This window comes from Podarcis muralis, chromosome 1, assembly GCF_964188315.1.
Source record: "Podarcis muralis chromosome 1, rPodMur119.hap1.1, whole genome shotgun sequence".
Taxonomy (NCBI): Eukaryota; Metazoa; Chordata; class Lepidosauria; order Squamata; family Lacertidae; genus Podarcis; species Podarcis muralis.
The window spans coordinates 115,641,074-115,666,967 of NC_135655.1; the positions used below are offsets into that span (position 1 = coordinate 115,641,074).

General features: G+C 44.9%; 1 protein-coding gene and 1 long non-coding RNA gene across 4 annotated transcripts in view; one reads left to right on the forward strand and one right to left on the reverse strand.

Annotated features, from left to right (window-relative positions):
• LOC114606863 (uncharacterized) lies at positions 1 to 7,800 on the reverse strand. Its single transcript, XR_003708984.2, has 2 exons — positions 7,454 to 7,800; positions 1 to 1,299 (listed from the first exon to the last, which is right to left on the reverse strand). It is a non-coding gene; the product is annotated as an uncharacterized LOC114606863 (long non-coding RNA).
• Positions 7,013 to 25,894, forward strand: part of SP3 (Sp3 transcription factor) — a 26,843-nt gene continuing 7,961 nt past the window's right edge. Inside the window, exons 1-4 of one of the 3 annotated variants that reach the window (XM_028749451.2) lie at positions 7,013 to 7,445; positions 7,938 to 8,095; positions 8,322 to 8,426; positions 18,920 to 20,273. In XM_028749451.2, the coding sequence (XP_028605284.2) occupies positions 7,439 to 7,445; positions 7,938 to 8,095; positions 8,322 to 8,426; positions 18,920 to 20,273 (1,624 nt within the window). In that variant the 5' untranslated portion in view covers positions 7,013 to 7,438. Of the gene's footprint in view, positions 7,446 to 7,927; positions 8,096 to 8,321; positions 8,427 to 18,919; positions 20,274 to 25,894 lie in introns of those variants that run through there. The other 2 variants (XM_077916952.1, XM_028749445.2) reach the window with 2 other exon arrangements.

Below are 25,894 nucleotides of genomic sequence, written 5' to 3' on the forward strand. Positions count from 1 at the left end.
TAAATATAAAAATATAATTTTATTGAGTAGAATGTATCAAGCAGTAGTATCAATACAAAGTAGTATAGCTTCCAGCTTGTACTTGTTTTGAGCAAAAGGATAAGGAGGTTTTAATACCTTAAAAGGGTGGAGAGTATATTGGGCCAAGATGACTCACCCCAAAACTTGAGGAAAATTTTGCTAGGTGAAAAATATGTTTTCCTTTGCTGTTTCTGATCTCTGAATATAGGGGTATCCAAGTCAACTAATCCGTTTCTGTCAAGATAACAACATTCTTACCAGACCTCTAAAATAGTGTTTTAAACTTGAGCCTGAAAGGATATTTGCTTCCCAGTAATGATGGAAAACACCAGTGATGTCCATGTTATAATCTGTTTGGATCATCACAGTCATTTCAAAAGCCTTTAACAGCAGCATTTCTGAGCTATGTTATATGTTTGCATAGGCCCTTGGGTTCTTTTGAATTATTTTGTTCTTCAACGTGTGTTTTGTCACATCAACCCAGCTTCAGTAAATGGAATAGCATGCAAACACATGGCAACCCTGTTGAATAACTGTTTATCACTGACACCTCAGGAAGTGGCTATTTCAAGAAAACTTCCACTTGTCGCTTGTTTGGAAACACCTCCCTTATGGTGGCTAATTTTGTTCCCTGAATAAAGCCTGTAAGAAACCTGAGAGTATTTTAGAAAGCCCTCTAATATTATTGGGTCTTTCAACCAAATGCACCATAATGAATATGCTTGAAAAACATTTGCGGAACCTCTGGAATTGCTGTCATCTGGAGTTAATCACTTGGTGATATATAGACAATACTGCCATGACTTCGGGTTCCTTGCGCCTTAAATACACATACATTTTTATTATGAAGGGCATCACATCTGGTTCTTGGTACAGAGTCAGTGGTGATGGACTACGACAATTTTGTTGCATCACTCAGCACAAGTCACTACCATTTTGTCTTCTGTTTTGTACAGCTTGCTGCAGCTTCCTTCTAGATGCAAAGGCAGCCTTGCGTATTTTGTGAAAATACATTACCTTCCGGACTACTATCCCAATCCACGTTCTCATACAAATTCCGTATTTATACAGTGCGTTCCAGTGCTTGACTCTTCATTCATTTTATTCCACAAGTCTATGTGAAAGGCACTTCTGGTATCCTTATACTCTTCACCAATATACACAGGCCATGCATCAAGTCTTCCCGTCTCCTCTTTCTGGCAGAGCCCCTGGAACTACTTTCAGTACAGGGGTTGGCATTGTTTGGCTGCTGTGGATTTGCATACATTACACATGCCACTGTAAAAAAAAAGTAAAAAGTAAAAAATTACAAACGTTTCAAATAAAATATATTCACAATAACCCATAAAAGCTTAAAAAAAAATATGTTGGGGGATCTAACAGTGCCAACTTATGTTTAATATCAAACAATATGGGTTCCTTTATCACAAATACTTCTAGTTAAGGTATCAAAAACACCTTACTGGGCCTTTGATAAGGGAAAAAGAGCCAGTGTGGTGTAGTGGTTAAGAGCGGTAGTCACGTAATCTGGGTAACCGGGTTTGCGTCTCCGCTCCTCCACATGCAGCTGCTGGGTGACCTTGGGCCAGTCATACTTTTTTGAAGTCACTCAGCCCCACTCACCTCACAGAGTGTTTGTTGTGGGGGAGGAAGGGAAAGGAGAATGTTAGCCGCTTTGAGACTCCTTAAAGGGAGTGAAAGGCGGGATATCAAATCCAAACTCTTCTTCTCTTCTTCTTCTAATGTCTGCTATCTTACATTTCCCACCTAGCTAATTTTCCTTATTATTTTTTTTTGGGGGGGGGGGGGGAGGGCGTTTCAGCCTGGCTGATGAATTTTCCACTCTAAGGACTAGGTTTCAGACCTTTGTCCCATTTAACTGGTGGCATGGCTTTACTATTCAGCTTTCATTATCACCTAACATACTACCTAACCATTCCTATTTTTAAAAAATCAAATTCTTTTTTTTTATTCTGCCACAATTGACATAAACATGCAATCTTTATATAGATTTACAAATACTACCAAAGCAGTTATTTTTATTTCATTTATTAAATCTGTATACCCGCCTTCATCTCAGGACGGTTCGTAACATAAAAATACGAAATACATAATAAAAACAAGAACCTTAAAAACATAAACCAATGAATGCCCCTCCCCTCCCCAAACACATTTCGAAGGGCATTGGGTACTAATCAGCCAGGTTGAAGAGGAATGTTTTAGCCTGGCACCTAAAGGTGTATAATAAAGGCACTAGCAGAATTTCCCTGGGGAGAACATTCTATAAATGGGGAGCCACCAACTTGGATGGCTTTAAAAGATTAGACAAATTCATGGAGGATAAAGCTCATCATTGGCTAGTAGTCACAATAGCTGTGTTCCACTTCTAAATACTCATTGCCTTTAGTCCTAAGTGGGCAGAGTGCTGCTGTGTTCACGTCCTGCTTGCATGCTTTCCACATGCATCTGGTTTGCCACTGTGAAAACAGGATGCTGGACTAAGTGAGCCACGGGCCTGGTGTAGCAGGCTCTTTTCATGTAAACCACAACGAAACTTTACTATTGGGATGGCTGTAAAAATACATATGAAACAGATACCATGAATTGCCAGTGACATCTATCACTGTACTGAAAGCTGCTCTCAAAGCTCAAGTGTTTTAATGGCTATATTATTCTATACCACAGCACAGGCTAGGCCTAGGGTTCAGTTGGTTAAATAAAAATTGAACTCTGCTTTCATGTCATTGTTGGACCTTTTCTCTGATCTGGAGTTTAATTTGTTCTTTGGTGTTTGTTTGATATCTGCAAATGACTGTGGTTCTCAACATTATACATGTATAGAGTGTTTTCAAAATACCTTTGAAAACTGTTGCTCCTGTGTTGAAAGAGTATGCATGCACCAGACATGCAGAGTCTCAACCCCATTTGAAAAGCCCTACTCATCAAATCCTGAAAATGTATTCAAAACACAAGTTTGACAGCTTCATCTATGTGGTGTGTAACACAATACCATTGCACAGTAGCGTAGACAGATTTGCAGTCAGACAGGCACTATACTAAAAACTTTAACAGGATAGATCAAAGGCAACTAAAAAATAAATAAAGCCATTTTTCATTTAATCAGATATTTTGAGTGTGTGTATATATTTGAATATGTCTCTTTCTACGTATTATGTTTTCTGGGGGACACATAATATAATAATATATAAAATAATAATATATATAATATTTCTTAAGGAAATCAGCCCTGAGTGCTCACTGGAAAGACAGATCCTGAAGCTGAGGTTCCAATATTTTGGCCACCTCATGAGAAGACTTCCTGGAAAAGACCCTGATGTTGCAAAAGATTGAGGGCACAAGGAGAAGGGGACGAGATGGTTGGACAGTGTTCTCGAAGCTACTAACATGAGTTTGACCAAACTGTGGAAGGCAGTGGAAGACAGGAGTGCCTGGCATGCTCTGGTCCATGGGGTCATGAAGTTGGACATGACTAAACAACTAAACAACAACAACAACACCACCACACACACAGAGAGAGTGGACCCCCGAGTTACATACTGCTCTGGATATGTAACTTTCGGGTTGTGAACGTGGCAAACCCGGAAGTGTATACTTCTGGGTTTCACCGCGCGCGCATGCGCAGAAGCGTTCTATCATGCCACGTGTGTGCGCAGAAGCGGTGCCTCCAGTTACAGACTTTTCAGGTTAAGTACGGACCCCCGGAACAAATTTAATTCGTATCCAGAGGGTCCACTGTGTGTGTGTGTGTGTGTGTGTGTGTGTGTGTGTGTGTGTGTGTATATATATATATATATTTGCTTTCGTAGATTTTCACGGGTACAGGAATGCAGGTTTTGGTGTCCTCGGGTATCTTCCCGTGTAAAAGTTGGGGTGTCTAGGCGACCTCGTCGAAACGTCGCCTAGACACCCCAACTTTTACACGGGAAGATACCCGAGGACACCAAAACCTGCATATATATATATATATATATATATATATATATATATATATATGCTTTCGTAGATTTTCACTATATATATATATATATAGTGTCCCCTAGAAAACATAATACAAAGAGACACATTCAAATGTACTCTCACTCTTCATTAAAACTGAATCCATGACCTTTTATCAAACTTGAAGAAGTTCTATCTAAAAGAACAAACTGGGGCAAACATGACACTGTTTGCTTACAGTTATTTATATATTCCAGGGACAATATTTTTCTTGGCAGTTTCAAAGATTGTAAAAACATCCATTAACCGTTACTGTTTGTGAACATGCTATCTGAAGGACCATCTTCTCCCACACAACCTTTCCCACATATTAAGAACTATCAATGGAAGCCCTCTTCAGTCTCCTGAAAATACATCTGGTTGGGATAAGAGAAAAGGCCTTTCTCGCTACTGCGGCCTGAACTGATCCCTCCCAAGGCTGGCCTTGCTTCTTCCCTAATGGCAGTTCGCCATATTACCAAGACAACCCTTTTTAGGAAAGATTTTCAGTGTTTTGAATTGGTTGCAAGCTTTTGATTTCTGTATTCCTTCTGCTGAGAGTAGTTACTACATCTAACCTCTGAAGCTGTGTGTGTCCACGGTTCCCTTTCACTGATGAACTGGGGTTCAGTGAACAGTGCCCAACAGCTACTTTCACATTAGCTGCCCAAAATGTCTCATAAATCAGTATTAATTTTCATGTTTACATTATTATTAAGTCAGGATCATGGGTTAATGTAATATGTTCAGGAGTACAAAAAACCTCACATTATTCATTTACATGGTTTCCTGTTGGCTTGAGGCAGAAAGTGTCTAGGCCACATAGCACTGCAGCCAATGAGTTGCTAGGAGCACTAAGGGGGGGGGGGAGTCTGAGCTGATAGGCAAGGTGGAGGTAGTTGTGGTGATGGTGCTGTCAAGCCAGATCTCCCTCTTCTGCTTGCAAGTCTCCTTTCAGCTTTCTTGCGCCCACAACCAAAATAAGGGGGAAACTCGCTTGTGCTTTAAAATGAAAATATGCAATATTTTAAATATGGATGAATTCATGACTATTCCCTTGCCTTAACTGAAAGTAATCCAAAACTGAAACAGAAAAATGATTCTGCTTTGATCAGTTTTATAACTGCACACCATCTGATAACATGAACACCATCCATTCTTGGCCAGCCACAAATAGACATAGAAAAGGAGGAAGTCTCATGTATATTGGTCTATTGTACCTGCACTTAGAACATAATGACCAAATCCTGGCAATTTCAACGCCTGATGAACAGACTGTATTGCATAACATATAGCATCCAACTTATTCCCATCATGTGCTGTGTCAGTTATTATGCTCACTAAATGCTTTTCACTAAGATGTCAAAAAGTCCTGAACTAACCACAGATTGTATGCTGAAGTCCCCCACCCCAAAGTAAAATAGCTGCTGGAATCTTTTGAGTACGCTTACTAGAAAGTAAGCACCACTTAACAGTATCAGTTAATTCTTAGCAAACATGGACAGTATCAGAACGCATGTCTTCAAGAGTTCAACACTGCCTTCAAGCCAACCTCAAACTCCACAAGGGATCTACGCAAAAATATATAAAACAATCCCTATGCTATTTATAGTTGATGTGCATTGTGGTGTGACACATATCAATAACAAAAATCCAATACACATCTAAAAAAACCATCCATGCAATTTTGACAAATTTATACAGATCCTAATTCAAGAAATGCTTGAGGATTAGTGCCTGATCCATTAGAATTAAATCAACGGATATTTCTCCATTGATCTCAGTGGGAGATGGAATTGCATTCTTCGGGAACAATTCAGAACCATTATAATCACAGTTGCAGGTAGGTAACTGTGCTGTTGGTCTGCCGTAGTCAAAACAAAATAAAAACAAAGGTGTGCATGCACACAAAAGCTCATACCAATAACAAACTTAGTTGGTCTCTAAGGTGTTACTGGAAGGAATTTCACTATAATCACGGCAGTTTTGCCACTGAGAAATGTGGATTACTGCTTTTGTGCTTTAAGCAGTTTTTTTTTTAATGTTGCTATTTGAACTCACAGTAAGCAATGTAAAAGCTGATTATTTAAAAGCACAGAGAGAATAGAGATGCTCAACTGTTTATAATTTTAAAACTCAGGCGTTTCACTAAGCTCATCATTCGCCAAGACGAAGCCCCATTCATATTCAAAACTCTCTTAACCAGAGACTAAATACTGGAAATCAATGTCCTTTTAGCTCGTGGGAACCAAGGCCTGCAATATTTAAAAAAAAGAAACCAGCTTCTGGAAAAAAGTTAACAGATGAAATTAACACGTAGGCACAAGGCCCGGGTCTGGCACTTCAAGGCCTTCAAAACATTCGCAAGCGAGGCCTGATTGGCCCGCAGCGCGCCGACATTTTAACTGGAGATTTTTTTTTATTTTTTTGGGGGGGGGGAGGGGATGGTTTTGTTTTCGGTCCATAAGCGCAGCCTCCAACTTTCCCTCCTCCTCCTCCTCCTCCCTAGAGCCGCTGTCACAAAACGCTGAGTGGCAGCCGGAACGAGGGAGAATTCAAACCCCGCCGACTCTCCCACGGAAATCGAGCAGGGCCCGAGGAGAGAGCCGCTCTGAGGGGAGCAGGCCTCAAGCGCTTTACAAAGCGAAGCTCTGTCATGAGGGAAAAGGCCAACAGCCCTGACGCGGCTGCCTCAGGGCCTCCCTTCCAACCGCCGGTTTAGGCGGCCGCCGCGGCCTTGCTCTCCCCCCCCCCCCCAGCCCGAGCCCACCCGAGCAAGGCCTCGCTCATTGTCTCTCACACAAACCCTGGCAAACAGGAAGCCACCTCGGCAAGGGAGGGGGGAGGAGGGGAGCGGGGGCCGCTCCCGCAAGCGGGCTGAGCGACAGGAGGCGAGGGCCAGTGAGAGCGCGGGCCGCGCGGCGCCGCAGCCAATGAGCTGCCTGGAACGCCGCGAGAGCAAAGTGGAGGGGGGGGAGGCGGGAGTTCCGGGCCAGCTCTCAGGGCGGGCGGGCGCGCGCGCGCAAGGCGGCGGTAGTAGTGGTGGTGCTGGCGGTGTCGGCCGGGCCCCCTCTTCCCTTTTGCTCCAAGCTCCACCTTTCGGCTTCCTCGCACCGTCAATCAAAACAAGTGGGGGGGGGGGACCCCGGAGTGGGAGCCAGGCCGCCGCCGCCTCCTCCTCCTCCACCACCACCAGCAGAACCGCCGCCGCCGCCGCCGCTTCAACCCCGCGCGCACAATAAGCATGTCCCCGGCGGTGTCGACAGCAGCAGCAGCTGCGGCGGCGGCTGCCTAGCCGTAGCAGCGGCAGCGGCCGCCAGCGGGGCCTGCGCGCCAGAGACCAGCGGGGTTCAAGCCAGCGCTTTTCCTTCCTTCCTCCCTTCCCTCCTCGCCTGCCAAGTCGCTCGCTCGTCCTCCCGCCATGACCGGTACGTACGGGGCCTTGTTGTTGGGGAGCCGCCGCCGCCTCGGTTGCTGCTCGTCCGCCGCCGCCGCGCGTGTCTGCCTGCGAGTGTGGCTGGAGCGGCACTGGCTGAGCAGGAGGAGCAGAGCCAGGGGGAGGAGGGAGAAAAGAGGGGCAGGGGCAGCAGGGACGGCGGCAGCGGCGCGGAGGGAGGGAGGGAGGAGGAGGAGGAGGGAACAGAGGGAGGGGAGCGGAGGGAAAGCAGGGCGGGCTCGCCTTGCGCGGGAGGGAGCGAGCCAGCGAGCGAGCAAGCGCCGGGGTGATGGGGAAGGGAGGGGGCGAGCGCGCCCGACAGTGACTCTCCTCCCCTCCCCCCTCCGACCGATCTCCGCCTCCCCCCCCCACCGCCCAACTTCTCCTTCCAACCCCCCCGCGCCACCAAACAACCCGGCCTATCTTTTTTTTCCCTAACCCCCCCCTTCTCCAACTACTCCCCCCCCCCCCGTTATGCGCGCAGCTCCGGAGAAGCCCGTGAAACAAGAGGAAATGGCTGCCTTGGACGTGGACAGCAGCGGCAACAGCGGCGGCGGCCCCCACGGCGAATATCTGCAGCACGGGAACGGCGGCTCTGCAGCGGCTTCGGCCGACGCCTCGGACGAGTCGGGCACCCCGCAGGTGAGAGGCGGGAGGGCGGGTGAAGCAGCAGGCTTCGGGCCCGGAGCCCTTCTTTCCCCCTCCTCCCCACCCCCCGGCGGTGACACGTCGCGAGCGCGGGGTTTCGGTGGCTGCGGCGGCGCTGCTGCTAGGCGGGCGGAGGGAAGGGGACCGACGGAGACGCGCCCCGCGCTAACCCACCTCTCCCGCCGCCTGTCTCCCGCTCCCCCCCCTCACCCCACCCCAGGACACCCAGCCGTCGCCGCTGGCGCTCTTGGCGGCTACCTGCAGCAAGATCGGGCCGCCGTCGCCGGAGGACGACGACGACGACGCTTCTCCGCCTGCCGGAGCGGTAAGTGCCCGCCCCGCCGCGCTCGCACGGCCTGCCGGAGAAGGGGGGGGGGGAGAGAGAGAGAGGCAGAGACGCCGCAGACCGCCCGCCCGCCCGGGGGGAGGGACGCGGAGAGACACCGCAGAGCACTGCCCGCCCGCCCGGGGGAGGGACGATCGCAAGGCCGACCTGCCGGGGAGAGGGGGTCCCCGAGCTCCCCTGCCTCTCCGGGAGGAGCCGGGCGGGCAGGCGGGCGGGCTCCCTGGGGTGGGTGGGGGGAGAGAGGAGGAGGCGGCACCGGGACATCCCCTCGAGCCTCTGAATGCCGCGGCGCCTCTCGTTGCATCTTCAAACGGGGCTTGACGGGGCGGCGGCGCAGGTTTGGGGAGGTGGGGAGGCAGGCAGAGAGGCGGGAAGCTTTGGTTTCTCCCGCTCACCCCTCCTCCTTCTCCACCTCCCCACCCCAAGGCAAAGGGAGGTCTATCTGGGCTTTCCACCCCCCACCCCACCTTTCAAAAAAGTGAACCATCATCCACCCCCACCCCCCTTCCTGCTCCTGAATGTCAGCTGTCACCCCGGAACCCCGCAGTAGCACAAAATGTAGGCTGGGTTGAAGGAGAGGAGGAAGCGAGAAGACACTTTAAGGGCAAAATGGCTGGTTGGAGGGAAGGGGGGGAAAGGAGAAAAGAAAAGGCAGTCTGTACTCCCTAGCGGAAGCGAGCTATTTTGAACGCTGTTTCTGGGCGCAGTTAACAGTGCACTGCAGATCAGTTTGTGTGTGTGTGTGTGTGTGTGTGTGTGTGTGTGTGAAAAAGGGAAGTTTTGACACTCAAACCACCACCACTCTGCTTTCTTTCCTTGTGTGTTATCTGCCCGGTAAATACCCTGACTAGTTTTTAGAGGTGCCTGCTAGGAATAGGATGTGACGGAAAACAACATGTCAGTGCTTTGCTGTTAAAAAGGAGCAGGTTTGAAGTGTGTGTGTGGGGGGGGGGTTAATTGAAATGCAAGTTTTAAGCGGTGGGATGATTTGGCATTTTATGTTAACCATTCAGATTTGATTCCATGGGTTTAATTTTCGAACCTGTCTGTACGTGGGTGATATAGGGAACTGTATGTTCGATGCCGAATGAAAATCTTCACCTTTTCTGTGGCTTCCTGGTTGTTCTCTAGATAGTGTTTATGGTGTGAATAGGAGATGAGTATTGCGGCGGAGAGGAATGGAGGGATTAGGTAGCTGTATGTGGATAGCATGAGAGAAGCTTCATTAGATTCAGTGACTGTTTGAATTCAGTCCTTTGCATACATGTGCATAAGTCCCTTTGAATTCGGCGGGACTATTGAGTAAACACTCGCAGTCATACACTGTTCCAGTGTCATCTTAGATAACTTGAACCAGGTTATTTGGCATTTGATGGTCCCTTCTTAATTTTAATGTATACTTCTGTGGCCCCTTTGAGTGCTTATGAGCCCTGTCAATTTCAGTGGCATTTAAAAGCCATGTGAGTGGATTAAGGAATGTAGCCTCACACAGCAGAACGAAAAGTATTTATTATCTTCATTGCACACCAGGAAGCTAAGATGTAGTTGAAGCTAATCACTTGTCCACAGCCTCAGTGAGTTAGTGTCAGAGCCTGGAATAGAGCCAAATTTTAACTTGCTCATCTGTGTCCTTCCAAATGTGTGACGCAAAGGAAAAATAATGCAGCAATGTAGTCTCTGGTTCTCAGAGAGCCTGAAGCAAGGTTTTCACATTGTTGAGATTCTCCATCCTGCAATAAATTTATTAAAACAGGATCTAAAATGGCACTCAGGTAACGTTAAAACACTTATTTTGATAATGGTTTAGCCTTATAAATGGGATGAGCTTTTAAAAGGTAATTGGGAATTGGCTACAGGAAATGTGGGCAGGCAAGAAGCAGGCATGTGAGACGGAGACAGAAAAAAAGGAGAGTGGAAAAGAGCACAAATGAAAAAGACCTTTCCACAAAATGTTATGGTTCCCTGCAAATATTTATATGTTTGGATAAATGGTTTAAATCAGTGGTGGGCGTCCTTTTTATGTTGAGGGCCACATTCCCTTGGTGGTAATTGGTTTGGTACCTTTTATTGACTGTATGTCGTAGCCAAAGCCAAAAATGGGTAAGGAATACCTCTTTTTACTCAATAGCTCCTCTCTGAATGGTAGTTTGGCACCAACAGGAGCTTTTTTCTTAGCCTAATTTCCATCTGGGGGTAGGCAGGGCCAAAGAGGGGAGGCCTCAGATCCAGACTAGAATGATGGTTCCCACCCCTTTTTCTAACCATTTCCCTCAGTGTGCCATTGTCCAACTATAGCTAATCCAGGATGTAGCTGACCACACATGGCATTCTCTTGTGCTTTTCATAATACTAGTAATTCTGAGACCTCTAATGGTATTTCTACATATCAAATATATAAATAATGGCAGTAGATGAAAATAGTTGGAGAAGAGAAGCATTGGCATGAATTTTCCTGAAAGGAATCTTCTAGAGTAGATACTTCCTTAATGGCATTTAATGGAATGTTCCTTAACGAAATGAATCATTGCAAGTAAAAGTGCTAACTAAATAGCAACAAAACTATCTCATCTTTGTGTCTCATCTCTGGTATCAATGAATTCTGCTGTGAATGAGAAGGGAAATTGCAAACACATTCTTACACACTCAGATAAGAAAGCAAGCCACCTACCACAAATCTCTCATCCACAATGAGATGTTGCTAAAAGTAATTGTCAGCATTTATAATAATTGGAAAAAGGAACTGGGTTCCCCCCAAGCCTTTTAAGATTAAGATTTAAATTATGTCCAACTTCTTATCAAACTTTCCAATGCAGTGAGGATCAAGTCACAATATTTGCACTCCCAAATTCAGTTTACTTTAGACCTCACCCTAGTAACTTGCAAAGTTGATTTCTGGATTAGACTACTATAGTCTAGCCATACTTCAGATATTTAACAGGAAGTTAAATTATGAGAATTGTCTTCCGGAATATAGAATTTTGCCACAGATATAATGCTAATATTTCCTTCCCTGACTTACTGGACCATTGAATTAGGACTAATTTTGTAGAGTGTGCTTTACACTAAAGTCTAGTTCAGGTATCGCAGCAGTTCGGCCATTGTGAACAGAATTTGTGATCACTTCTGATTCCTAGTTAACACATCACAATAGTTGAAAACAAGTTATGATTTAATGTGAAAAGGAAATGTGTTGGTGCCTGCTACTCAAAAGTTCCCATGGTATTTTTCTCCTGGTGCTGAATATGCAGCACAGACAAAACAAGCCAAGTCTGATTCGTTGCATCATCTGAAATTGCTTTTATGGTTTGTTTTCCCAGAACCAAGGACAAACCTTGTTTGTTTCTAGTGGTTTAGATGACATGTCAGCCTGAGACTGGCTCATCTCTGGCATGGCATCAGGAATGAGAGAGTATTGCTATTAACTGCACTTTGTTTTAAGCGGTGGTTTAATGTGGCATGCGAACAAGGCCAGTTTCTGTATCTGAATTGGTCAAACAATAGCAAATTGGAAGTTTGTGCTGAATATAGCAAGCCCAAATTATTGCCCCATTTTAAACATTATCTCCACATAGGTCTCTCTGCCAGTTCTGCAAAAGAGTACAACCTTTTTGAACCTCCAGGATCTCTACCGATTCCCCTGGGATTGCATTACTACCATCCTTCCGAATACTGAACTTTGTGGCCCTCCATCTAAATATTTGGCAGCAATTCACACGCATAGTGGGGGTTTCCGCATGCGTAGGGGTTCCCTTGGCTATTCACAACAATACAAGGTTGTAAATAAACCCCCCAAAACATGGTTGGCCATGCTGAGGGTGGTAACTGGGAGAGCAGGAGCTATCTGAGTCTGGAACAACATATAGCATCTCAGAAGTGGGTAGGGATAAAGGCTGGGGAGTATGTGCCCTATGTCATAAACGTTCCTTCTGTGCTACATGGAGACATAGCATTGGGTAAAGAAGAAATGAGTCTTTCTCCAGCAACCAACTCACCTCCCATGTTAAGAGGCTGGGGCTGACAGCCATCCTTGTTCCTGAGCAGTACATAACACAGGAAGAGGAGCTTTCAGAAGGTGCGTAAATAACAGAACTGATCACCAAACAGCACTCTTAGGTGTTCCTGACTGTAGTTCTACTTTTTTTTAAAAATGGTGAACTTAGTGGTCCCATTCCTATCAGATTGGCAGTGAAATGACAACATCCACAAACAGTGTTCTGGCTTGTCCATATTTGCAGGACTTTCCAGATGTGCTGAACCAAATGATTTTGTACATTTAAAGGAGGGATGGAAACAAAACAGCCAGATGACCAGGGCTAAAATTGTGCTGTGGGTGTCAGCTGAATTGAACTGCCTGTTTGAGCCACTAACATATAATAGTACAACAACAACAAATATATGGTATCTGAAGAATAGTGCATGCACACGAAAGCTTATACCGAGAACAAACTTAGTTGGTCTCTAAGGTGCTATTGGACAATTTTTTAATTTTTTAAAAATATATTTCGACTGCGTCAGACCAACAGGCTGCTTACCTGAATCTAGAACAAACAAATAATAATGTATAGGCTGTGCATCTGACTGGGCTTGACAGCTTTCAACAAATTAAAACACAGTAAGACATCAAACATTAAAAAACAACTTAACTGGAGGAGGCAGTTGGAGACAGGGAACATGTGCCTCATGGCATGTACTTGCCATGCAGCATAGTTTCCCGTCCCGCTCACCTAACCCTGAGCTTCAGCAGTCAGTGCAATAGAAAAATTGCATTGTACTGTGGTGGTAAACTGCAGGGCTAGATGAAAGCTGAAAGGGGATTTCCAAATTCTTCATCTCGGCCCCACCTTATTCCTTCTAAGAGCAAACTGGTGGGTGCCCCAGGGCACTAAGTAAGGTACAGAAGAAGGATCCATAAAGAGACAAGGTAAGAGTTTCTACATGCTCTGGGGGGACTTCCCCAAAGGAAAAAGGTTAGTATGAGGGGAAAGGTATTGCGATCAGGAAAGGCTTGCCGTGAGGTGTGAATCTTGCAGCTTCACTTCCCCGTCTCCTAGGATGCAATAAGCTAAAGGGATTATCTTGTGTCAGGGTGGGTGGGTTAACTAAGACAAGGGGAAAAACAATTTCTTGGTCATAATTATCAATGTTCTAAGTTGCTTGAGGCTCTGCGGCTTGAAGTATCTGGAATGAGGGAGGAAAAAGCTCAAGTGGCGAAGGGAGGGCACTTTTTGCTCGTGTTTCAAGACTTGATGAACATTGTGCCTCCTGCTCACTTGGTCCTGAGTGTTAGTAATAATGCTGTATGAGGTTTTGCACGAGAGTATTCCTACTGCCCTGGAGCTTAGCAGTCTTGTGCTATTGTACAATCGGGAGCAGGGGATTTCCCAATAATTGATTCTTGAAGTGCCTTGCAGGATCCCAAATTATAGAAGATTTAATACGGATCTTATATCAATACAGAACTGCTTCACTGTGTAATAAATGCCAGCTTTTACATAGGTGCGTAGCCCTTTCTTGAAACCCGCAATAAGCTTTTTGCTGTAATTGTGTAGGCTTGCCCTCCTGTTTGTTTGAATAGATAGTGTTCCACTGAAAATGTAAGCAAAAGCTTGAGCGATGGTAGCAATAATAACATCAGCGAAGTTTTAGAAATCAATATTATGTTTCTGAAACTGAATAATCTTCAGAAGTAGGACTTGTTGATGTTAGGGGGAAAGACAATATTTTTATGAACTGGAAATATTATAAGTGTACTGGTATAGCATTTGTATACCATAACTATAAGAGAAACTAATGTGTTTATGTAAATAGCTCCCTGTGCTTGTGATTTGAAGAACACTTAACCGGGAAGTTAAGTTCTGTTTAACTTGGTGGGATTTACTTCTAATTAAATATATTCAGTATTGAGGTTAAATCTAATGATGTTTACAGCGCACTGTAATAATGCAATACTTTGTACACATCCCAATTACATAGTGACAATATGTAGCCATTTTAATTACGTATCGTCATAAGGAGCTGTAGGTAACTTAAATCTGACTTCTGGTATCTCTGGTAGACTTAGGTTGTTGCCTGTACTCAGATTTCTGATTCCTATTTACACGTGATCATGCACGTACAGCACTGAACCCGGAATTGACCTGAAAATATCACTGAAATGTCCCTAAAGGAGCGGAAAGGAACACTTTATGCAGGCCCTGCCGACGCACGCTGTGTCCGCAACGTAACCCCTGTGCAAAATGAGGGTTGCTTGTAGTGTAAACATAACCCCAAGTGCTTTTCACTTGGGGTGCTTTTCATCTCATGTAAAACCAATGGGTTGAATTAATCCTTGAAAAAGAATGGACGGGGGGAATCTATGAGTTTTTAAATATTCTTAATACAGCTGAAATTCTTGAATTTGGTTTGAAAATAGTTATTCATGCCTTGGTGGTTAGTCTGAAATAGATAAAAGTTGTTTAACACCGTAGAACCAAAACAAAAAAAATTCCTTCCAGTAGCACCTTAAAGACCAACTAAGTTAGTTCTTGGCATGAGCTTTCGTGTGCATGCTCACTTCTTCAGATACACCGTAGAACCAATTTGTTTAGAAGCTGTTTAAACTATAAAATATCCGGAAATAAGTTTTCAAAACTTAATTTCCAAAAAGAATGGCTTCTCACTTTTCTTTTTGAAGTTATTTTTTCTTATCGCTCCACCACTTAAAAAGATGCACAAACAAAGTCCAGTTGCACTCCAAATTAACTGAGCTTAACATAAATTACTTTTACTGGCCTGGTTCAGATGTTTGCCTGAACATGCTATGGTGACTCCCAGATTCACACACGCCTCTGTCTTCCTTCACATGAGAAGAGGAGAAGAATGAAAGCTTTCAGATTCACCTTTGACCACAGCAGGTTCCGATCTTTGAGGACTAGTGAGTTGAGAGAAAACCAGGATGTCAAGGCGTGGATTCATCCTAGTTTGTTTAACTGTAGTTGGAACGAAGGACAATTCCTTGCGTTCAGAAGTGGCAGCAAAGTGCTTTGCTTTAAGATACCTGTCCCTGACTGACTGGTTCTTTTCCGTTATATTATACTTTGACTTTTGGAAAATAATTCATTAGAACGTTGAGATTGGTAAGAGCAGGCATAGGCAAACTTGGCCCTCCAGATGTTTTGAGACTACAATTCCCATCATCCCTGACCACTAGTCCTGTTAGCTAGGGATGATGGGAATTGTAGTCCCAAAACATCTGGAGGGCCTAGTTTGCCTATGCCTGGGTAAGAGGCATGCGGCCAGATCCTTCGTGACAGGAAGTCCTTGGGACTTGTATCTCACCTGTGTGAGAACTGATTCCTTGTTTATTCATCTGCTGAAAAATATTGAGACATTTCAGACTCTTAAGATACAGTGGGTTGGTAGCCATATCCGATGTTTGATGTGGCATTGAAGACACTTGAGAAGATCCAAGGAGTCTTGGAAGATGTGTGACTAGCTGGAGTGCTCTGAAACCACAGCACTCTACAGCTTTGCTTTATTCTGCTTAGCTATGATGAAACCATTGCATTATAAAGGTAAAGGTACCCCTGCCCGTACGGGCCAGTCTTGACAGACTCTAGGGTTGTGCGCTCATCTCACTCTATAGCAGACACTTCCGGGTCACGTGGCCAGCGTGACATCGCTGCTCTGGCGAGCCAGAGCCGCACACGGAAACGCCGTTTACCTTCCCGCTAGTAAGCGGTCCCTATTTATCTACTTGCACCCGGGGGTGCTTTCGAACTGCTAGGTTGGCAGGCGCTGGGACCGAACAACGGGAGCACACCCCGCCGCGGGGATTCGAACCGCTGACCTTTCGATCGGCAAGCCCTAGGCGCTGAGGCTTTTACCCACAGCGCCACCCGCGTCCTGCATTATGGGTGCTGCTTATTGCAAGGAAGTGCCATTCTCTCCTTGGAGTACAGGGTGTCTCTAGGATGTTTGAAATCTTGCAAGGAGCACGAGAGAGAGAGAGCAGATTCCCTGTTAAAGTACATGTCCTTTTCTTGACTGTTGTTGTCGGTGCATGAAGTATAAAAAAAGGAAAACCTAATAGTGTGCAGGAAGGGGCCTGTATAAAGGAAAGGCCTGCCTTCTGACTGGGGGCTGAGAAGGAGAAGCATACTGAATTTAAAGAAATCAGTATGTGACAGATGGCTAAGACCAGAAATGGTTCGCTATTATTTCCAGTCTTGTCCATTGCCAATCCTTTTTGGAAAATGATCTGAAATGGATCGTTTGTAATGTGAACTTTAATAGTTCATTACAGTGGAGACTAGGGCCTTTGAAAATTTAGCATCGTCTGTTTTCTACGACATCCTTTTAAACAATTCTGTCTCACCTACTTCTCCAGTAAAAACAGAATGAAACCTAACCTTCCTTCCATATTCACTGAAATTAATATTAACAATGTGCAAACTAACGAATCTTAACAGTACAAAAATAACTGAGCCATCAAAAAGTTCACAATTAACCAGAGGCCTTAAAAAAATGTCAGGTCTTCATTCGCCTTTTGAAGCAGTGCCACAATAGGGCCTGATGGACCTCACTCTGCAAGGCTTTAGGTGCTGCAACCCAAAAAAACAACAACACTGTCCTTCGAAGCACTTCAGCGGTTGAGCTGCAGCTGCTGCTGTTTCTGAATCTGCTCTTGGAGTACTTTGCATGCTAATGAATACAGCAGCTATTTATTAGGATGCTGTAGCAATGTAACTAAGCTTTAGATCTATTGTGCTAAACTTGTTTGTTTTTTCCTTCGCTATTACTTTGCCTAAACTTTTTTTGATTTTGCAATCAAACAGTTTTGATTGTATTATCTCAAACCTCCTTAACTTCTAAAGCGCGCATTGGGAAGACAAGAAAAGCGGCTAAGATGATTTAAGACATCTGATCAGCTAGGATCCAAGTCAGGACAACATTCCACAATGCCGCGGGGATGCTTGGAAAAGTGTTATGTTGTAGTCTCACTGCTGCTGTTTAAGTAGAGAAGGTTAAGTATCTTTCAAGCCGAAATGATAGCACGTGGTAAATGCTTTCTGTCTGTCACGAATTAATTTAGTTCTCCTTTTCCATAATCTCCAAAATGAATTGGTACCACCTTCTAGTGCTGATCAGCACATGTTCTCCATGAAACATTGGGCAGAGCAGTCCTGGTGAGTGGTGTGGTTGGGTGGAAGGGAAGAGTCTGTGACAGAAAAACTGCCACTTCCTAAGCCTTGCTGGGCTCCGGCCAGCCAGGGCACAGAAGGCGCCGCATTTTGCTTTCTAAAAATAGAACTACATTTCACCCAGAAATGTATATAGTAAATTGTAAATGTATACAGTCGTACCTCGGAAGTCGAACGCCTTGGCTCCTAAGTGCCGCAAACCCGGAAGTGAGTGTTCCGGTTTGCGAACTTTCTTTGGAACCTGAACATCCAATGCGGGTTCTGGTTGGCTGCAGGAGCTTCCTGCAGCCAATCGGAAGCCGCACCTTGGTTTCCAAACATTTTGGAAGTCGAACGGATTCCATTCGACTTCCAAGGTCCGACTGTATAGTAAATGGTGTATAGGTTTCCTTCTGTAATCAACCTGTTGGAAATGGACAGGCCTCTGAATCTATAGCGTCCCTGACATGAATCTTCCCCAGCTCCCTAACTGCAGTCACAGTACAGCTGGCAGAGGAACAATGGCAGCTGAGCTTTCTGCCACTGCGACAAGGAGGCCCACACAGGATACAATTGCTCCCGTAAAGCATCTAGGAATTAGCAGGCGCTAACAATGTGAAAATAAGGTTATATATCAAAATTTCAACACTTATTGTTTCTTATCGAGTATACTATAAATGGCTTTTCCCTATTTGGATCAAATATATATATATATATTAGTTCTTTTTGTGTAGCCCTTGACTCTAAGGGCTCTGTAGAGGGTCACCCAGCTCAGTTCAAGGAGGTGTGGCTGGAGGACAGTAATGGGGAAATATTGTATGCATGCAAAATATGCTTTTGACCATGAGAACTGAAGTCTCTGTGTGTGTGTGTGTGCGTATTGTCATAGCAGCCAACCTAAAATTCATGTATGACACATTTATTGGAGTATGGCGGGGACTTAAATTGTTAGAATGGTTTTATCAAAGATCAGCATAATGAATTAGCATTGGAAGATCCGGTGTCGAAAAGATAAAATACTTGACGTGAGTTTCTTGATGTTTTTCAACCGTTGATTGTCCGGCGATTAACCTTCAGTGTACTAGACTAATGTAACAGTATGTTGAAATGGTGGGTAAAGGCCACAATGCAGCACAGAGCTGTGTGTGTTCAGGCCTATTGAGGTAAATGAGTTCTAAGTGCATTTAAGTCCAGGCTGCATGGAAGTTGTAAATCGCATGTATGTTTGCAATGTATTGATTTACAGTTTGATGTAATCTAACATGTAAAATCTACACGTCTTGATTTTCTGTTCTTTTCCCTTCTGTTCAGGCAGGGGATTTGTCATCTGTACAGTTAGCAGGAACTCCAAATAGATGGGAGGTGCTGTCTGCTACGCCAACAACCATCAAAGATGAAGCTGGCAATATAGTACAGATCCCGGGGACTGCCACAGTAACTTCAAGTGGGCAATATGTTCTTCCCCTACAGAGTTTGCAGAATCAACAGATATTTTCTGTTGCATCTGGATCGGATTCGTCAAACGGCGCAGTGCCCAGTGTCCAGTATCAAGTGATACCCCAGATTCAGACAGCTGATGGTCAGCAAGTTCAGCTGGGTTTTGCAGCCTCTTCTGACAACGGTAGTGTAAATCAAGAAACCGGTCAAATTCAAATCATTCCTGGCTCCAATCAAACCATCATTGCCTCTGGAACATCTTCTAGTAATATTCAGAATATATTGTCACAGACTGGCCAAGTCCAAGGGGTTACCATTGGCAGTTCGTCTTTCCCTGGGCAAGCACAGGTGGTTGCTAACGTTCCTCTTGGACTGCCGGGAAATATTGCTTTTGTTCCCATCAATAGTGTTGATCTAGATTCTCTGGGACTAAGTGGTTCTCAAACCATGACTGCAGGCATTAACGCCGACGGGCATTTGATAAGTACTTCACAGGCGATGGATAGTTCGGACACTTCTGATAGGACTGCTGAGCAGGTTTCTCCTGAAATGACGGAAACCACCACCGATACAGACTTGTTTGTGCCAACATCTTCTTCATCACAACTGCCTGTAACTATAGACAGTACCAGTATATTGGAGCAGAATGCAAACAGCCTGTCTACTAATACTGGGCAAGTACACAGTTCTGATCTTCAGGGAAATTATATCCAAACATCTGTCTCGGAAGAGACCCAGGCTCAGAATATTCAGGTCTCCACAGCACAGCCTATTGTGCAGCACATACAGCTTCAGGAGTCTCAGCAAACAACCAGTCAAGCCCAAATTGTACAAGGTATTGCGCAGCAGACAATCCACGGGGTGCAAGCTGGCCAAGGGATATCGCAACAGGCTTTGCAGAATCTTCAGCTTCAGTTGAACCCTGGGACGTTTTTAATCCAGGCGCAGACAGTGACCCCATCTGGGCAGATAACCTGGCAGACGTTTCAAGTTCAAGGAGTGCAGAACTTGCAGAACTTGCAGCTGCAGAATGCCCCTGGCCAACAAATAACGTTGACCCCTGTGCAGACGCTCACTCTGGGTCAAGTTGCAGCAAGCGGGGGCTTGACTTCGACTCCTGTTAGCCTAAGTACTGCTCAGTTGCCAAATCTACAGACAGTTACAATAAATTCCATAGATTCTGGTGGCATTCAGCTGCACTCAGGAGAAAATGCCGACAGTCCTGCAGGTATTTATATCATTATAACGCGTCTTTGTGAAACTAGTCCCTTTAATGCTTTTAACATTGATAAGCGTTCACAATATTTTTGGGGGGTTCATGGAAGTATACAGGACTTTGTGCTGCTATTCTCCCAAGAAATACATTTGCAACAGCTGGGAATAGTTCACTTTCTGAAATGTCAAGTTCTAGTTTGCCCTCCTTAAACTGGTTATATCGCTATCTGCGATGTCTGAAATTCGTTTTTCTGAACTTTGTTTCAAATGATTATAAATGTCAGAGATGAGATGCAACGTGAGTGTGAGTGGGCTTCTGCTGATGCACCAGGGTTTCTCCAGAGGAGTTGAGGAACCCTCTATAAGAGGTTATGGGGGACCAATGGGGGCTGGAGGGGGAAGAAGAGAAACTGCAAGTACCCTTTTGCCCACCAGTGAATATAATTGAATGCCTCCCATGGTTTAGTAACTTACTTTATAAATCTAATTGTATGAAGTACATTTTAATAGATCTATAACAATGGCAAGACAACACGGATAAGGTTAGTTGTTTGTTGGCTTGTAGTACAGAGGCCGTGTTTCAAAAAACCTTGGACAAGTTTTGACGGATGAAGATCAATTGGGCTAAACAATACAAATGATGCTATTTTGTTTCCAGTTTAGCATCTGCCATATAACTTAGCTGCTCTACTGATTTGTGGAGCAACTTTGACGTGTTTTGAAAATGAGCCTGATATCAGAAGAGTTGCTGAGACTCAAACTTTGCAATACTTGTTGCTGGCTTTTACAGAACACTTCGGCCAAAACTTGTACCAGAGCCTATATGCAAATTTTGAAGCATGGGTTCAGACTGCAGTTTTTTCCGTCGACAGTACTACATTAAGCAAGAGCAGTGCAAATTGTAGTGTAAATTTTGAATCCAAAGAATTGTACAAGGAAGAAGGTGTTAAATCCAGAAGGAAATACTGGTGGTTAATGGGTTCATTTACTGATCGAAGGTTTGAGTTTTGACAAAAGTACAATTCAGTTTCTTGGTTTTTAGTACAGCGGCAAAATAATTTGGGTTAAGCGTGGGAGCAAATCAATTACTCTTGCCAGTGCCACTGACATTCCAATTTGATAAGCAGAGAGAAAAATTTCTTGCAGTTGAAGAGTGGAATCTATTCGTTCCTCTCCATCCAGTGAATGTTTTTGCTAATTGCCGTGTTTCTCAGACTTGGGTCTGAAGCTGTTGTTGGACTACAACTCCCGTCATCCCTGACCATTGGTTCCGCTAGCTAGGGATGCTGGGAGTTGTAGTCCAAAAGCAGCCGCAGACCCAAGTTTGAGAAGCCCTGGGCTAATAGAAGGAGGGGATTCATTTACCAGTTCTCTTTTCCCCTTCCCTTCAGCTTCTCTGCCCTCCCCCAAATTTGCTTTGGGGGGGGGGGATTAGAGGAAGGTGATTTGGAAGACTGAAGGAGAAATTGGTATACAGTGGTACCTCAGGTTAAGTACTTAATTCATTCCAGAGGTCCGTTCTTAACCTGAAACTGTTCTTAACCTGAAGCACCACTTTAGCTCATGGGGCCTCCTGCTGCCGCCGCGCCACCAGAGCACAATTTCTGTTCTCATCTTGAAGCAAATTATTAACCTGAAGCACTATTTCTGGGTTAGCGGACTCTGTAACCTGAAGCGTATGTAACCCGAGGTACCACTGTAGTTTGCCACCCCCTTCTGTTCACTGGGGTCTCTGCTAGGTCAAAGACGCTTACTCCTTCCACGACACAATTAGATACAACCCAGAGAAATGAATACTGTACAAATTCTCAGTAACCTTATGAACTGAGTTGCACGCCTTACATAACCCACACCCCCTTGAGAATTCAGTTAGAGGCTGAAGATCGTTAAATACGAAGAAATGAACCCCTTGTTGATTTGTGGCTCTTGTTTTACCTTGCATATGTAAATAGTAGCCAGGATCCAAAGAGAAAGACATGTCCAGTGGAACCCAGGTTTGTGTTTCTAGATTAGCATCCCCTGCCCACCCCCAGTGCCAAGTGGCAAACCACTTTCGAAACTCTGCAGAATGTTACAAAGCCATTAATTTATATAAAGAAAGTTAAAACAAGCTAACCACTGGGCATAATCCAGCCCTTGCATGCACTTAAGTTAAAGCCGTTTCTTCTGAATTCCATCTAACAGCATAGCTATTGGCCTGGATATGCACAGATAGGTAGAATTTGGAATTCTCTGCAGGTGCCTAGCAAACATATATCGGTAAAACACTTAGATCATTTACGGAAGTTCAGTGCTGAGTTAATGTTGGATATCCCTTTGCCACATAAACCAGCTGCAGTTACGAGGATAGTCTGTAGTGTTTTCTTTAACAACTGTACTAGATTTAGTAGTGTTTTATGTCAGAGCCACCTCTTTTTTTGGATAGGCAAAACAAATAGCCTGATTAAGTGGTAGTTGGGAAATGTGGTCATTCCTTTCCATATTGAATTAACTGCTTTGAAAACGAATTTCAAAATACAGAATAAGGATGATTTCCCTGGTGCGATGTAGCAGGAAACCTAAGAAACTGCCATGGGCACCAAACATGCATACGCACTGCAGCGGCACAGACATGCTCACCCTGCAACAATGCTGGCATGCGCGCCATATGCTCTTTCTCTCTCCCCCCAACTCCCAGCAGTTAGATTTGAACAAAGTATTTTAGCTTTTTTCAGGCCTAATGCGAAGTGAATGTCCTGCAGAGCACAACTTGCGGGGGGCGGGGGCGGGGCGGGGTGTAACTCCCCATCCCCATTTATAAACTCCAGGAAGATGCCCCACTGCAACAATTAGGTTTTTATAAAGCCCATTGCAACCAATAAAAATGCTTTTTTCATGTGAAATTTTTGGCATTGGGGGGCGTTTTGGACAGAGGTGTGTGAAAGAGAAAGCTAGGGAAAGAAGGCTCCTTTCAAGCCTAATTGTATTGTGGCATAAGGGATGTTTTGGAGGGGAGGGGACATCACAGGTGAAGAGCAAAAGCTTACCTGTGACTAAGCCAGGAGATTTAAAGTGGCACAAGAAAGGGATGCTGTGGGCACAAGGAAAGGCCTTGGTTTGTGTGCCCCCCTCCCCGTGTCATGTTGATGCCCCCAGCACTAGTATAGAGATAAGAACTAAGCTAACCCGAAATTATTAGTGGTGTAAATATTTTTTTCTACAAATGAAATGTTAATCTCTTCCCTACCCCTTTGCACATTGCTGTTTGCTTGATTATTGTCCTGTGTAAGTATTTATTCCTGGAGCAATAACAGGCAATAATAGAGCTGTTTCTGGGTGGAAAATTGAAACGAGAACTCTAGGTAAAGGTAAAGGGACCCCTGACTGTTGGGTCCAGTCGTGGCCGACTCTGGCGTTGTGGCGCTCATCTCGCTTTATTGGCCGAGGGAGCCGGTGTACAGCTTCCGGGTCATGTGGCCAGCACGACTAAGCCGCTTCTGGCGAACCAGAGCAGCGCACGGAAACGCCGTTTACCTTCCCACCGGAGCGGTACCTATTTATCTACTTACACTTGGACATGCTTTCGAACTGCTAGGTTGGCAGGAGCAGGGACCGAGCAACGGGAGCTCACCCCATCACGGGGATTCGAACCGCCGACCTTCTGATCGGCAAGTCCTAGGCTCTGTGGTTTAACCCACAGCGCCACCAGCGTCCCTCTAACAAGAACGCTAATCAGGGTTAAAACAAATGGAAAGAATTGCAAACTGTCTCACTCTTTGATCTATCTAAGAATGAAATGTGCACATTGGGTTGGATCAAGATGTGCCCTTTCGAAAAAAATGGAAGGCCTTATTCAGTCGTAGAAGGCTCTCCAATCAAGAGTAGGCTCACACTTGAGGAAGTTGGAGGAAATAATTTTCATTGATTTCTCCTGCAGTCTTGAGCATCACCTCCCATGTTGCTCTGGAGAGTCCTCCAACTCTTTAGTTTGCACGGGGCGGAAATAGTCGAAAATCCTCTGTAGCAGATCAGACTGATTGAAATTAATCCTTTGATCAAGACTGTAATACTGTGCAGCCCCTAACGCTAGCATAAGTGGGGCACTTTTCTCCCCTTATGCTACAGCTCCTCCAGTAGCAACTGTGGGTGCTTCTGTGCCAGTCTTGGATCAGACACCATAAGCTATTGGGATGAAGTCTTTTTCCAGAAATGAGCTGGAAACGGGCTATCAGGAGACACTATATTATTGATAGGAAAGCGTTCTTGGCTGCCTTTAGCCAATCAAAGGAAGCATTACTGTACTGAATTGTCGGTGGTCTTGTGATCAGCCTGGCTTAAATCATTCATTATTGTCAAGTCTTGGTTCAGCTTTACATAACTTCCATTGACGAGGGTAAACATTGTCACCAACCGTAGCTTCCTTCCTTCCCATCCTGCCCAGTTAAGGGTTATACAGTCATAGTTAATTATCTAAATTACTTGCTCAGTTGTTGACCAAACTAACCCTGGAAAGGTATAAATGTTCAGTTCAATGCTTAATTCAAATCAGTCACTTGCATGGACATTTGACATTTATTTTTGCATGGGGTTCCCTGATTTGCCATCTGTTTCCCAGTTCTGGATTTGGAAATTTCTGTGATTTAGAACCTCACAAGTATAGATCCTACTTCCACAGAATAGGGACTGTTTAAAAATATACAATGTTTTGTTTAATTTCAAATTGTCTTTATTTTCTCAAGACAAACACAATTTTATCAGTTATGCTATAGATTTACCTATAGGTCTGAACCTTCTGCACCCACCTATTCACTAAACTCCTCTGTCATACATCTATTTAGGATTTGTAAGTGAATACAGCCCTAGATTTCTAAGGTAAAGGTAAAGGTACCCCTGCCCGTACGGGCCAGTCTTGACAGACTCTAGGGTTGTGTGCCCATCTCACTCAAGAGTCCGGGGGCCAGCACTGTCCGGAGACACTTCCGGGTCACGTGGCCAGCGTGACATCGCTGCTCTGGCGAGCCAGAGCCGCACACGGAAACGCCGTTTACCTTCCCGCTAGTAAGCGGTCCCTATTTACAGTGGTGCCTCGCAAGACGAAATTAATCCGTTCCGCGAGTCTCTTCGTCTTGCGGTTTTTTCGTCTTGCGAAGCACGGCTATTAGCGGCTTAGCGGCTATTAGCGGCTATTAGCGGCTTAGCGGCTATTAACGGCTTAGCGGCTTTAAGAAAAAGGGAACAAACTCGGAAGAACTCGCAAGACGTTTCGTCTTGCGAAGCAAGCCCATAGGGAAATTCGTCTTGCGGAACGACTCAAAAAATGGAAAACCCTTTCGTCTAGCGAGTTTTTCGTCTTGCGAGGCATTCGTCTTGCGGGGCACCACTGTATCTACTTGCACCCGGGAGTGCTTTCGAACTGCTAGGTTGGCAGGCGCTGGGACCGAACAACGGGAGCGCACCCCGCCGCGGGGATTCGAACCGCTGACCTTTCTATCGGCAAGCCCTAGGCACTGAGGCTTTTACCCACAGTGCCACCCGCGTCCCAGATTTCTTAGGAGTTGCCCTCAAATGCAGAAAGCAAAATGTGAAGAGCCCATTTGGCATGGTAGGAAGTGATTATTATTTGGGGGCCTGTTTTAATTATAAAAAAAGAATGTT